This window comes from Muscardinus avellanarius (genome assembly GCF_963383645.1).
Source record: "Muscardinus avellanarius genome assembly, chromosome: 9".
Classification (NCBI taxonomy): Eukaryota; Metazoa; Chordata; class Mammalia; order Rodentia; family Gliridae; genus Muscardinus; species Muscardinus avellanarius.
This window is the reverse complement of record NC_137795.1, coordinates 90,296,269-90,310,289: the sequence shown is the minus strand read 5'-3', so window position 1 is coordinate 90,310,289 and position 14,021 is coordinate 90,296,269. Positions and strand designations below refer to the sequence as shown.

The window sequence follows — 14,021 nt, the reverse complement described above, 5'->3', positions numbered from 1 at the left end:
ACGGTGACATGCATGCATACAACATTTTCTTGATCTGTATGTGTTGGTTAACAGAGAACTCAAATTGTAAGAAATTAGGAGTTTTGTTTTTGCTTTTAGTAATTCAGAGTATTTCACTTAAGCTTGGTGACATGTTGAATGTTCAAATGTCAGTAAAACAATGGAATCTAAAATTTTTTCACTTTATGGAAATTAAAAATTTTTATTAAAGTTTCTCACAGTATTTTTCATATTGTACTATTTTTTTATCCATTTTTCTCGATAGAACAACTGGCTGCCATTCCTGAGTTTATGAATCTAGGACCCTTGTTCAAGTCATGTGAGCCTGTTCAGCTTACAGAAGCAGAGACAGAATACTTTGTTCGCTGTATCAAGCACATTTTTACCAATCATATTGTGTTCCAGGTGAGATAAGTACCCTTGATTCCTACAGGGACTTAGTATAAACTGATATGCTCAGAGACAAATATTAGTTTCCTCTTAGCTTATAATTCTAGCTCCTTTTATGAAGAATTAATTTATCAACAATTCTAGGGTTTTTTTCCAGAGCTATAGAGATCTCTTAATATGATGAGTAACTTTGATGGTTAAAATCTAATAGGACAGCTGGGCGTGTGGCTCACGCTTACAATCCCTGCGCTTCGGAGGCTGAGACAAGAGGATCGCACAGGTTCGAAGCCAGCCTCAGCTACGTAGTGAGACTCTGTTTCCAAATAAAATATCAAGCCGGGCATGGTGGCGCACGCTTGTAATCCCCGCGCTTGGGAGGCAGAGACAGGAGGATCGCGCAGGTTCGAAGCCAGCCGCGCGTGCTGGCTTAGGAGACCCTGTTTCCAAATTAAAAAAATGTAAAAATAGGTCTGGGAGTGTAGTCCGGAGATAGAAGGGCTTCCAGGAACCCCAGTACCACCAAAAAAAAAAACCAACCAAACAAACAAACAAACAAAAAAAAAAAACAAATAAAATATCAAATAGGTCTGGGAGTGTACCCCAGAGGTAAAAGGACCCTGGGTTCAATCCCCAGTACCACACACACACAAAAAAATTTTTTGATGAAAAATATAAACAAAAGAGAGTTCCAGAATAAGACTATCTCCACTGCCCATAGAAGAACCCTGGGTGTGGCTGGCAGTGTGGTCCAGTCCAGTGACTGAGTGTATACTTAGCTTGTGTGAAGCTTCAGGTTTGATCCCCTGCACCACAGTAAAAAAGGGAGAAGAAAAGAGGAAAAGAAAGGAAGTCAGGCTGTCTTAGGAACCTGTAGCACTGTTTAGAAAGGGAGGGTACAAGTGTGCTCCAGAGCTAACTTGTGGGTTATGAATGGAAGGAACAACTTGCTTGAAAACATTTCTTAACCTTTACAATTTTTCCATTTGCTGAATTTTTAGTTTGATTGTACCAATACTCTGAACGACCAGCTACTGGAGAAAGTGACAGTGCAGATGGAACCATCAGATTCCTATGAAGTTCTGTGTTGTATCCCAGCGCCCAGCCTCAGTTATAATCAACCAGGAATTTGTTACACTCTTGTTCGTTTGCCTGATGAGGACCCTACAGCAGGTACCACCCACAGAAGGGAGAAGACTTGAATACCATTGTTTTTCAGAATTTGATATGTGTTTGTGTGTGTGTGTGTGTGTGTGTGTGTGTGTTGCACGCATATGTTTTTAAAACTGATTACTGCTCCAGAAATACTAATTTTTTTTTTTTTTTTTTTTTTTTTTTGGTGGTACCGGGGTTCCTGGAAGCCCATCTATCTCCGGGCTACACTCCCAGACCTATTTTATTTTTGGAAACAGGGTCTCCTAAGCCAGCGCGGCTAGCTTCGAACCCGCGCGATCCTCCTGTCTCTGCCTCCCAAGTGCAGGGATTACAAGCGTGTGCCACCACGCCCGGCCAGAAATACTAATTTCAACACTAAGTCTCTGAGTAAAATTTGCTGACAGTTTAATCTTAAGAGAAACTGAATATGGCCGGGCGTGGTGGCGCACACTTGTAATCCCAGTACTTGGGAAGCTGAGACAGAGGATCCAGGTTCACAGCCAGCCTCAGCTACTTATTGAGGCCCTCTGCAACTTAATGAGACGTGTTTCAAAATAAAGAATAAAAAATTGGGTTGGAGGAATCACTCATAGGTAAAGACACCCTAGGTAAAGATGCCCCTGGGTTCAGTCCCTAGCACCACACAAAAAAAGAGAAACTGAGACTGAATGTACACAGTGAGTAGTACCCCAAAAGAGTTCAGGCTTTCTACTGGAACAGCATGACCACCCGTGAGGGTTCATACACCTGACTTCCTATGAAGAGTCAGGACTGACTTCTTTAAGTCCAGAGCATGCTGGTAAAACACTTACTTAGTAGATGGTTGGCATTTTGAAATACGTCATTTTTAAAGGTCCTGCAGCACACCACTGCTGAGAGTATGTTTTGGCCTAATGATTAACTTAACCAACCTTTGTGTTTCCATGTTTGAGAAAGGCATTGTAATTCTATGCTTGTGTGTGTGAGCAGGGTAAAAGAAAGCCAGTTAGTACTTAGAAATGTGGAAAGGTCTTGTGATCTCTATCTTATGTAAGTTATTTATTGTACCTGATTTCTTAACTCAGCTGAGTTCTTCCCTTCCCATATCACTGCAGAATACTTAGAACCATTACCCAATTTTTACAGAAATAAGCACACATACCATATTTATGTTTTGAACAATTTTTACTACTTGTAAATACAGGAAAACAGATACAGGTTAACAAAATTGACAAATATTGGGGAAGTTACAGAGTTACAAGAAAAATCATAAAGTACTAGTAAATAGTTATCCCTGGTCGCCATTCATTTACATTTAGGGCTTAAGCTGCTTCTTTTATAGCCCTCTCCTAACTCCCTTCTTTGAAGTTGGTTCCTAGGAGCCCCTGCCCACTCTTAACTCTGTTGGGTGTAGACCAGGCTACTCAGACTCCGGCACGAGGTAGATTCAAGTTGGCACCATTGCTGAGTCTGAATCCCAGGTGGTTCCCTCTGGTCCTGGGTGGAGCTGCACTTGTGTCCTGCAGCCGCCCAGGTCGTGACTCCTGGCTGGGAAGGCACTTTCCTGTCTGGCCTCGCTGCTCCTCAGTGGCACTCAGCATCTGGTCTTACCTGTAATTACCTCCCTTATCCCGTCTAGAGGTTCTCTAGTTCCATTTCTTTGTAGCTTCACTTTCTCTCCTTGTCGTTTTTCTCTCCAGTTAGATGTTTCTGAAATGTGTCCACTAACTAGCCAGTAATTAAGCTACTGGCTGTACTCTTAAGTAAAGTTAAATTTATTTACTAACGTTTCATCTGGAATCTGGCCCCAGCTTTATGTAGCCCTGGGGCTTCTGCCATCCTGGGAAACTACATTTTATCAGTTTTTTTTTCTAGTAGCCATCTCTCTCTCTCTCTCTCTTTTTTTTTTTTTTTTTTTTTTTTTTTTTGGTGGAACTAGGTGTGGAACCCAGGGCCTTTTCTACCTCTGGGCTATACTCCCAGACCTGTTTTATATTTTATTTGGAAACAGGGTCTCACTAAGTTGTTGAGAGCCTCACCAAGTGGCTGAGGCTGGCTTTGAACCTGTGTGATCCTCCTGTCTCAGCCTCCCAAGCGCGGGGATTACAAGCGTGCGCCACCACGCCCGGCTTTAGTAGCCATCTCTATTTCCTTCACATTTCCTCCCCCACTGTATTTCTCACCCAGTCTGTTTTTAAGGGATGCCGTTACTTTGCCACTTAATTTCAGAGGAAAGTGAAATGCTAAACCCATTGAAAAATCCAGCCTTTCCCAAGCCAAGAATACTACTAGCTCCTTTTATTCCTCAGGTTCGCTTAGATAACTGACAACTCACGTGCCCCACACCCCAGGGAGTGGAATTAACAGAATTCAATAAATAAAGTCTTACAATATCAAGTACACAAAACAACAGTATTGAAATTACACAAGTTACATATAGGAAAACAATGACAGAAAACAGTCCCACTAAGAGGAAGAACAGAGTTGTTTTCACCCCCCTTCACAAAGTAGTTTATTTTCCTTTTAAAACATAGATCTTAAAAATTAGCCCAGAGGTTTCAACTTTTGGTCTGCTGGTTATAGATTCTGATTTTGTTCATAAAAATTTGGCAATTAGAGAATTTTATTTTTCTAATAGTGATAAAACATGGTTTTATAAACTTGTATTCATGTGTCCTAGAGAGAAGGAATGGAATCTGGTCCCAACATATGGACTTTTAAAATTATTCTAGTGATCAATTACATGCCTGTTTAAAAACAAACTCCTTTCTATTCTTTAGTTTTTCTTAGAAATCTCGAATTTTTAGTTTTCGGCCAATCTAAAGTCTTTCCTATGCAGTGAAATACCAGAGCACAGATGGTAATGGGAGTCTTTTTTCTTCCTTCCTTCCTTTCTTCCTTTTTTCTCCTCCCTCCTTCTTTCCTTCCTTTCTTTTCTACTTTCTTTCTTTTTTTTTTTTTTTTTTTTGCTTTTTCTCATCATAGCTATTCCAATTTTACTAGTCACCTCAAAATCCATACCTCTGCACCTCAGCTCAGGAATATATTTTTATTTATAATTACAGGGGGACAAAGAAATTGTTATGATTTCCTTCAACTTGGAAACAATAAGCATAATAGAAATAAATATAGGTTTTACAGATGGGTAAGGATTTGAGTTCTGGTCAGTACCTGCTATGTAATACTGACTGTGTGATATCTGGACAGTTATTTGATTTGTGTAAGCTCATTAGAATTGTTATAATGAAATGAAATGAAGAGTAAGGTACATCCCATGGGACTAGGCACACAGTAAATGGGTGCTGTTCTGTTTAATTCTGGAACTCGTCTATTTTCTCTCTTTATCATCCTTATTATCAAGTCTTCCACAGTTCAAGAAAGACACATACCCCAGTATGCTCCAGAAAGCTCTTCAAACAAGTACAGCTTTCTTTGCTCAATATTTAAACTTTCCCATTCCTCCTTACTTCATAAATGTACAAAAATCTACCCTGTGAAAAAACTGCTTTAACCAAATACCATATTACCATAGCACCTTCTTGCAAAGCTTGGGAAATTTTTTGAAAAAATTATCAACAACATAAGTCTTGACTAAATTATTTCTACTTAGTATCTTTTGTCCTCTAAAATTACTCATTTACCCACAGTCTTAGAAAAACCTTCAAGGCAAGATTCCTTCTTAGCATCCATTCTCCTTTAACAGCGTTCCCCGGTGCTGAGATTGAACTCAGAGCCTCTTGCACTGAGCTAAGTCCCCAGCCCTTCTTAATTTTTTTTTTTTAATTTTGAGACAGGGTCTTGCTAAGATCCATAGGCTGGCCTTGAACTTGGAATCCTCCAGCCTCAGCTTCTCAAGTAGCTGGGATTATAAATGTAAGCTGTGATGCCCAGATAAGATGTTTTGTAGGTTTTTTTCTTTCCTCTAAATATTTCTTGTACCAGTAACAATAAATATTATATATGCAACATCCTATCAACTACTCTCCACTTTGGAACTCTTTCATCTTCCTTCCTATTTATCTTTTTATTCTACTACCTATTCAGAACAATTCAGAGCAGCAGTAAAATTGCTCTTACTGTTATACTACCAGCCTTTACCACATCATACTTTTCATCATCTGGAAACATTTCAACAAACAGAAATAACATTTTAAACAGTCTTTAATAGAAAATACCTGTGCTCGGATCAACTTCAGCAATATAGCTATGTGAGTTTCTTTTCTGTTTGTATTGGGGATGCTGCCTGCCATATAACAATTCAACAGTGTGACTCCTTTTTCTATATACACTTCAGTTTGGGGCTTTGTGCCTTTAGTTCCTTGAAGTGCCATCTAGATTTTTTCTTTATTCCCAGATAATTCCCAAATAATTACCACAGTAATCTGATGCACTCAGGATTTTCTCTGATTCTGTAGTTGTCTGTCCACTATGAGTTGTTCTGTATTAACCATATCAACGCTTGTCATTCCATATGAAATCCGCAGCTTAGAGCTTTACACTTCGACTCACCTCTACTCAATGAGATCCACATTAGTAACTCACGATGAAATTACATTTTTCCACACTATGCATTTAATCTGAATTTAAGTCTGGCCTTCAGATCAGTATTACAATTTGACCCATTATGAGATCTGCCAGTATTCCCAGAATCTGACTGGACTCCCAGTAGAGAACTCTTTTTTTTTTAAATTTTTTTTATTCAGTTTTGTGGTACTGAGGATGAAACCCAGGGGCATTCTACCTCTGAGCTACACTCCCAGTCCCATTTTTTAGTCTTTTTATTTTCTGAAACAGGGTCTCACTGAGTTGCGAAGGGACTTGCTAAGTAGCCGGGGCTGTCCTCTGGTCTCCACCTCCTAAATGCTGGGATTACAAGCGTGCACCACCATGCCCGGCTTTTATTCTTTATTTTGAAACAGGGTCTCGCTGAGTTGCAGAGGCCTCACTAAGTAGCTGAGCCTGGCTGCAAACCACGATCCTCCTGTCTCAGCCTCCCAAATGTTAAGATTACAAGTGTGCGTCACCATGCTTGGCTGAGAACTCTTAATTTACCTTTTCTTACTCAATCTGCCTTTCCCCAAACTCACCAGAAATCTGTCATTCCTATTCATGCCATCTTCCTATCACATTGGACGTTCCCTATTAGAAATGATTCCAAATGACAAGAACTGTGATGCCCCATTAATATCAGTGTTCTTAATCTTTGCTGATGACCTGCCTTAAATGACCCTATCTATCTAGAATGCACCTTATCATCCATGGCATGCTCGCTCATTTCTCCTTTGTGTGTGTGTGTGTGTGTGGTACTAGGGATGGAACCCAGGGGCATTTTTACCTCTGAGCTATACCCCCCAACCCTATTTTTTTTTTTTGTCCTTTTATTTTTGAGACAGGGTCTCACTGAGTTGTGAAGTGACTTGCTAGGTAGCTGAGGCTGTCCATGAACCACAATCCTCCAGTCTCTGCCTCCTGAATGCTGGGATTACAAGCGTGCACCACCACGCCTGGCTCTGCTTTTTGCTTTAGGAAAAAGTAAAAAAAAAAAAAAAAAAAAAAAAAATTCTGCTCTATCGGTACCCTGTTCACTCTCTTTCACTGAAATGGATTCCCATTGTTAATACACGTGAGCTTCCTTCTTAACCTGTGCAAATACTTCTACCCTCCTAGCTTGTGACACACACCTGCATCCTTGGCTATCGTACACCAACGCCCTGAGGATTGCCGATCATGCTTTCCCTTCATTTTCACTTTACAAATTTATCTCTATGCCCGTTCATTTCTCCTGACTCTACCCATTCGTCAAGTGATTAACTGATTGAGCTTTCAGGCAGCCACCACATTCCTTACTAACAACTTCTTTTTGTACACTTTTCCTGTTTTCCTTTATTTTATACTTGGAATGAAGAGTAAATGGAAATGTTTACCGTCTTATCAACTAAATTTTCTAAATAGTTCCTAGAATGATTTTACATGAATACTGTCCCCTTAAGCACAATTTCATTTTATCTAATATTTCTTTGTCTCATCTAATGTTGGGGACCCCATTAAATATAACTCAACCTATGTCCAACTCACACGTGTGGCGAATGTTACAGTTAACTATGTGCTTTCCAATTCCTAACCTCCCATGTTTTCAATACTACCTACAGGTTGGTAGTTTCTATAGGTTGCCTTAACTGTACACTAACCTCCATAAATAATCTTGTTTATAAGTTCTTAATCAGTGAATAGTTTCTATATGACATCATATGTTTTCTAGAAATTAACTTTTCTACCTATATACAACTATCTGGCCTTGAAAACCTGCATGTTACTGACTAATCCCCTGAGATAAACCACACCCTCAGTTTGGGAACTCTGTGTTCTGCCTTCTGATTTTCAACACTAACTCCATTAGTAATGGTGAGCCCTCACAAATTCAGAAGGTTCTATCCCCTGCTGTCACTTTGATTTCCCATAACATGACCCAACTCAATTCCCATAGATTACTTTGCTATTCCTACATGTAGGAAAGTCTCTTTCCACACTCTTTTCTACCTTGCATAGCCTGTCTCCTGCATTTTCTCCCAGTGTATTTTTCCAGAGATCTTCCCTTACCTCTTCAATATCCAGTATTATTGCCCATGCCACCTCTGAGTCAGCCCTAGCTTTTCAGTGCCACCATATTAGTTCGTTTCTCTGCGAGGGTCTTTCTCTCTGACTTATTAATCATCTCACCATATCTTTTCCCCAAACATTTCCTAGGTGCCATGATCACTTCAACTTCATTCTCCCTCATCTCCCATGCCCTGCTCTTCCTCTTCCAGCTTGTTCACCCTCATTCATCACTTTTTCTCTTTCCATCTTGGTTCTAAATATACCTTCCTTGGTTTATTTCCTTCCCTGATCTCTCAGTAGCCCTCTCCTCTCCCCGCTGCGGGGCTCCATCTTCTGCCCTTTCTTGTTCTTCTTGCCCATGGAACACCTCTCCTGTGTCATGCTCTCCCGATAGGTGGCAGACTCCTCACCCTTCTCCATCTCCTGGGCCCACCTGATTGCTTCTCCTGCTTTACTCTCCATTGGATACTGAGGTCCAGTCAAACCCTCCCCTACCCAGGATCTTTTGTTGCCATCTGTGGATTGTCTGTCTGACTCACAAGTCCTCCCAGGAGTGCACTCGTGTCCTTCATGCCCACTGCTCAGCCACGTCCAGTCATCTTTGCATCAGATAGACTTTACCAAATGTGAACACTTGCCAGCAGTGCATGTTTTTGTCTCAGTGGCTCCAAGCCATGGGTTTGATTTGGGTCCTCACAGTCATACCTCACTATAATGTTTCTCCTTTCCTATCAAAAAAAATTCTAAAAAGATTCTTAAGGGGAATGATTCTTAAGGACAATTCCTGTGCTGAGCTGCTTTCCCCACGTGCTTTTACCTTCTGCCCCATTCCCGCATCTACACAGGCCCATAAATCATAATAAAAATTCACACATTCTCAACCTGACTACCTCTTCAGTATAACATATCCCTCCTCCTGGACCTTCCATCTTCCTTCCCCTCCTCAGCGTTCATCTCCTTTTCCTGAGCTCTCCTTCAGCGCCGCCTCCCCTGCCCTCTGCCCCCTCCTGCCCCGTGGCAGCCCACCACTGCTCTCTGCCCACCCACACTCGTCTCAGCCTCCCTCCTCCACCTCAGTCCTCAGCTGGGGCCTGCACTGGCCTCGGCCCTGCTCTGCTGCCCTTGACCGCAAGTCCCCACTCGGCCCTCCTCCTTCCAGGCACCTCCTGCTACATCCATTGGCTGGCTACCACCCTCGACCGGGTCTGACGGGACCTGTCCTCCCTGTCTGACAGTCATAACTCAGGCCTCCAGCCAGCCCAGCTCACAGGTGTCACCGCTCTCCCTGGGTCTCTGCCTGTCTCCACTCTCCCCTCCCCCCAGCGATTCTCACCCGGGATGCACGGCCCCCAGGTGCCTATCAGAATCATCTCCTGGGTCGGTTGTTGTTGCTGTGCAGGGTCTGTGAGCAGAACCCTGCTCCCCCTCTTGATGAAGGACCTGACCCAACCCACCCCAGCCAGCATCAGAGTTGTTCTTTTGAAGGCCCTCGCCCCACCGCGGCATTCCTAAGCCACCAAACTTCTGGACTCGGATGCACCTGCCTGTAGGTCTGTCTTCTGGCAGGCTGTGGTTGCTCCTCTCTCCTTCTAGCTCCTCCCACTTGGATTCCTGGACGAGGTACTGCTGCAGAGAGGTACTGCTAGAGTACCGCTTTGAGCCTCAAGTCCCTCCTGCGTTCCTACACACTCGCCCCTTCCCTCACCTCCTTTCCACCCTCTCTCTTCTTTGTGTGGGCTCAGCAGTCTTCCCAGCCTGTAGTCATCCCTCTAAACACTCAATGTGGAATCGTCCACCAGCGGATTTCAGTAAGGTGTCTTCTCAGGTCCTAGACCTAGGCTCGTGTCCCCATCCCGAGTCCCCCAACCCCCTTTCCCAGCCCTGCCCTCCTGTCCAACACGGTCAGCACCACCCGGATCCTGTCCTGGGCCCCCTCCTCGCCACCCACCTCCACTGCTTGATCCCTGGCACAGAGCCCTTTCCACCCACTGGGTGCCTCCCGGCCTGTGCTGGCTCTGTAGCCACTGTGTGTGGTCGCATCCTCATGCGGCCCCATCCTTTCTTGCTGCCTTCCTGCTTGTGACCTGCCTTTTCTTTTCCTTCCTTGACAAGAAGGCTCCTGCCTCACCTCGGTCTCCTGTAATTCTCTCAACCACTAGCACCTGCCATGGCCGCGGAGTCCCTCCTCTCTCCTCCGTAGGATCTGCCCCTCTTGGGCCTGTTTCCACTGCTCTGCTCCTTCTGTCCCTGTCATGGGCTCTTCTGTAGTCATGTTGTCACTCGTCTCTGTCCTCCATTCACTCCACCTTTGCCTTTCCTTACGGGCCCTTTTCTTTCTCCTCTTCCACGCTAGCCTTTCACTTCTTTTCTCTTCTGCTTCCATCAGACAGCCTGCTATAGAACTCTACAGGTAGCCCACCACCTGCCTGCTCATCTTTCTTTTCTCACCTCCATTTCTTGAATTTGCTCCCAGATGGGCATCAGAGAGAAAACACAGCCCTGCCCATCGTACAGACAACTCCTTTGTGTTCCCTAGATGCCTTTTATCCCCGCCCTTATTACTACATGGCTTTGCTGCCTTCACCATACCCATGTTGACATTTTAAGACATTGTGTGTGTGTGTGGGGGGGGTGATGGTAGTGGTGGTGGTGGTGGTGGTGGTACTGGGGAGACTGAGCTCAGAGGTATTCTACCTCTGAACTACACCCCCAGCCCTTTATTTTTTTGTTTTTGAAATAAGGTCTTGCTAGGTTGCTGAGAAGCTATTTGCTGAGGCTATCCCTGAACCTGTGGTCTACCTGTCTCAGACTTCCATGTACTAGGACATTAGGCATATGTCACCACGCCTGACTTAAGACATTACTTGTATGTAGATAACACACTACATTCCATTCATCACATCCTTCCTTATCCTCTGTATAAAGCCTTCTAGTGCAGAAGCTCCACCCTGTTCCCCAGACCCCAGCATCCTGGACCAAGCTCTTTCCAGTTGTGTTCATTTGCTAGTGACCTCACCATCTCACTCCAAATTTATGACCCTTCACTGGTTTGGAAGGCCCATCCCTCTCAGGCTTTGCTGTGTCCCCCACAGAGGCTCTGCTGTGTGGTAGACCTCTCTCCTTTCTCCCACTCTTGAACAATGGAAGAGCAGATTCAGCCATCACTGCGGAATGCCTGTTCCGCACTGGTTCCTGGCTTCTCCTCCCCCATCTGCAAGCATCGTTCTCCCTTGTCCTGGACTTACTCCACACGAACCCACCCATGTCCCTGAGGTCTGCAGTGCTATCTGTGCAGGAGACATCTTAAAATACAATGTCACCCAGCTTCTTCTGATTAACCCAAGTCACTTTGGCCCCCTAAGGGTCTGCTTCTGCAAATGCCCAGGCTGTTGCTTCTCTGCTCTGCTTCTGCAATCTACATTGATAAACCCATCCTGCCTGCTTATCCCATGAGATCTGATGACTCCCTTAGTTTGGGAACTCTGCATTCCATGTGCTCCCTTTCTATACTGGCAACTCTCTGTTTGCTAAAGCCAAAACAGACCCAGAAGGTTCTCTCATGACCAAAGCCTTTCTTTTCCCATCAACTTCCCTATAACAACTCGCATCCCACATACCACCTTCCTATGACAGCCTGATTCCAGTGTCTCTCCCTTTCCACCCTGAATGCAGACTTGACCATTGCATACCTTATCATCTCTATTTTCTCCTGCTACTGTTTTCCAGAAACCCTGGGCTTTCTCTTTACTATTCAACTGTGCGTCCCCTGCACCAGTCAGTCCATGGACTTGGGAGTCTTCCTCAGTGTCTGTTTCTTTTCTGACCTGTCTTCATTGCTGCCACCATTGTCCACCCTTTGACCCCAGCATACTTAGCTGAATCCATCTGGTGTCTCAATTCACCCCTGACCATCCTAGCTTCTCAGGTTCATCATAGGAGAGACAGGCTTTCTGTCTTGGAACTGTAACACTGACTATCATTTCACCATGCCTCTTGTTGACATCGTGGTCTTCAACATTTCCAGGTGCCAAGATGACTACAGTCTCAGTCTCTGCTAAGCGCTGCCCACTTCTCCTGCATCCCCTTTTGTCTTCCCCGTGCTCTGCTCCTTCTCTCCTGGCTTGTTCACTCATTTGTCACTTCTCTCCATCTTGATTCTAGACATTCCTTCCTTGGTGCAGTCCCTTCCCGGGTCTCTCAGCAGCCCTGTCCTCTCCTGGCCGCTGGGCTCCTTCCTCTGCTCTCCTTTCCTCTTGCCCAGTGGAGCACCTCTCCTCTGTCATACTCTCCCAGTAGGCGGCAGAGTCTTCGCTCCTCTCTATCTCCTGGCCCAGATGACTGTTTCTCCTGCTTCACTCTCCACTGCATACTGAGGTACAGTCACACCCTCTCAGCCCACATTCTTTCTGCTGCCATCTGTGGATTGTCTGTCCTCCTGTTTGCACTTTCTTCTCTACTCATTCTCTGTGCTCATCTTTCCAATACTTGTAGTCATCAGGCTGCACCATACCTGCACACTCTACCCAGCAGCACATGGTACAACCCTGTGGCCACAGTTTATAGCTTCTTTCTGGAGCTCCACATCATGGCTCCATGAAACCTCAGGTGGTCTTTAACATCCTTTCTCACACTCTCAGAAAACACTCTGTGCAACCATACACCTGATCCACCTGCTGTCTCACGTGCTTTTGCCCTTTCCCCTACCCCTGCCCAAGCCCACCCCACCCTGACTCCCAGCGCCCACTCACAGCCTGACAGCTCTTCCCGCACCTGCTGACCTTCCCACCTCTTTCCTTCCCCTCCTCAGCGCTCATCTCCTTCCTGAGCTCTCCTTCAGCGCCGCCTCCCCTGCCCTCTGCCCCCTCCTGCCCCGTGGCAGCCCACCACTGCTCTCTGCCCACCCATGCCCATCTCAGCCTCCCTCCTCCACCTCAGTCCTCAGCTGGGGCCTGCACTGGCCTCGGCCCTGCTCTGCTGCCCTTGACCGCAAGTCCCCACTCGGCCCTCCTTCCAGGCGCCTCCTGCTACATCCATTGGCTGGCTGCCACCCTCGACCGGGTCTGATGGGACCTGTCCTCCCTGTCTGACAGTCATGACTCAGGCCTCCAGCCAGCCCAGCTCACAGGTGTCACAGCTCTCCCTGGGTCTCTGTCTGTCTCCACTCTCCCCTCCCCCCCACTGATTCTGTGAGCAGAACCCTGCTCCCCCTCTGATGCTCTGATAGGCCTACCTGGGGCCGTTCCACAGCCCCCCTTTGGCAGTGGGAGACAAGGACCCACTGCATAGTTCGCCCATCTGTCCTCAGGACCCCTGCCTGCCATTTTCATCCCTTGCACTTTGCCTGAAGCCATCCTTTTCTTCTCCTTTGGATGGACTCACTGGTCTTTGGCCAGCCTGTATTCATTCTCCTCAGCACTGAACTTGGAATCTTACACCACCTCACTTTAAGAAGATTGCTTTCTGAATGCATGCAACTTACCTCCTGCCATACTCACCCCCCCCAACACCATGCCCACCCATCCTGAACTTCTCTGCTCCCAGCTCTGCCCAGTCCACCTGGACCCAAACACCATCCCACACCACACCCAGCCACCTGCTCTTTCTCTTCAGATACAGTCAAAAGCATGGTCCTAATTTCCAGATATGTAGTAAAATGAATGGGCCACAATTTACACACTAGCCATAATGTTCAAGGCTTTAAGAACAAGCATTCCTCCCTGCCTGTGCTGCCCCCCTCTTTTCTGTTCTTCCTTCCTGATGCCAGCCTTGCAGGCTGGCCTGAGCAGTCTTAAAGTGCCTTCTGTCCAACGCTGGGGCTGCCCTTTCTCCTCACTCCCCCCGTTGCTGTCTGCCTGCCTCCCTTCCACTCTACACTGCTCTCCATCCTCCCTGGGCGCCTCCTT

At 45.5% G+C, this 14,021-nt stretch overlaps 1 protein-coding gene across 2 annotated transcripts in view; it reads left to right on the top strand.

Annotated features, from left to right (window-relative positions):
- The window catches only part of COPG2 (COPI coat complex subunit gamma 2), a gene marked incomplete at both ends in the record, with an annotated part of 147,538 nt that overhangs the window by 96,421 nt on the left and 37,096 nt on the right, over nucleotides 1-14,021 (top strand). For both annotated transcript variants that reach the window (XM_080701734.1, XM_080701733.1), the window contains 2 exons: nucleotides 266-405; nucleotides 1,389-1,560. In XM_080701734.1, coding sequence (XP_080557860.1) covers nucleotides 266-405; nucleotides 1,389-1,560 — 312 coding nt within the window. The remainder of the gene's footprint in view (nucleotides 1-265; nucleotides 406-1,388; nucleotides 1,561-14,021) is intronic.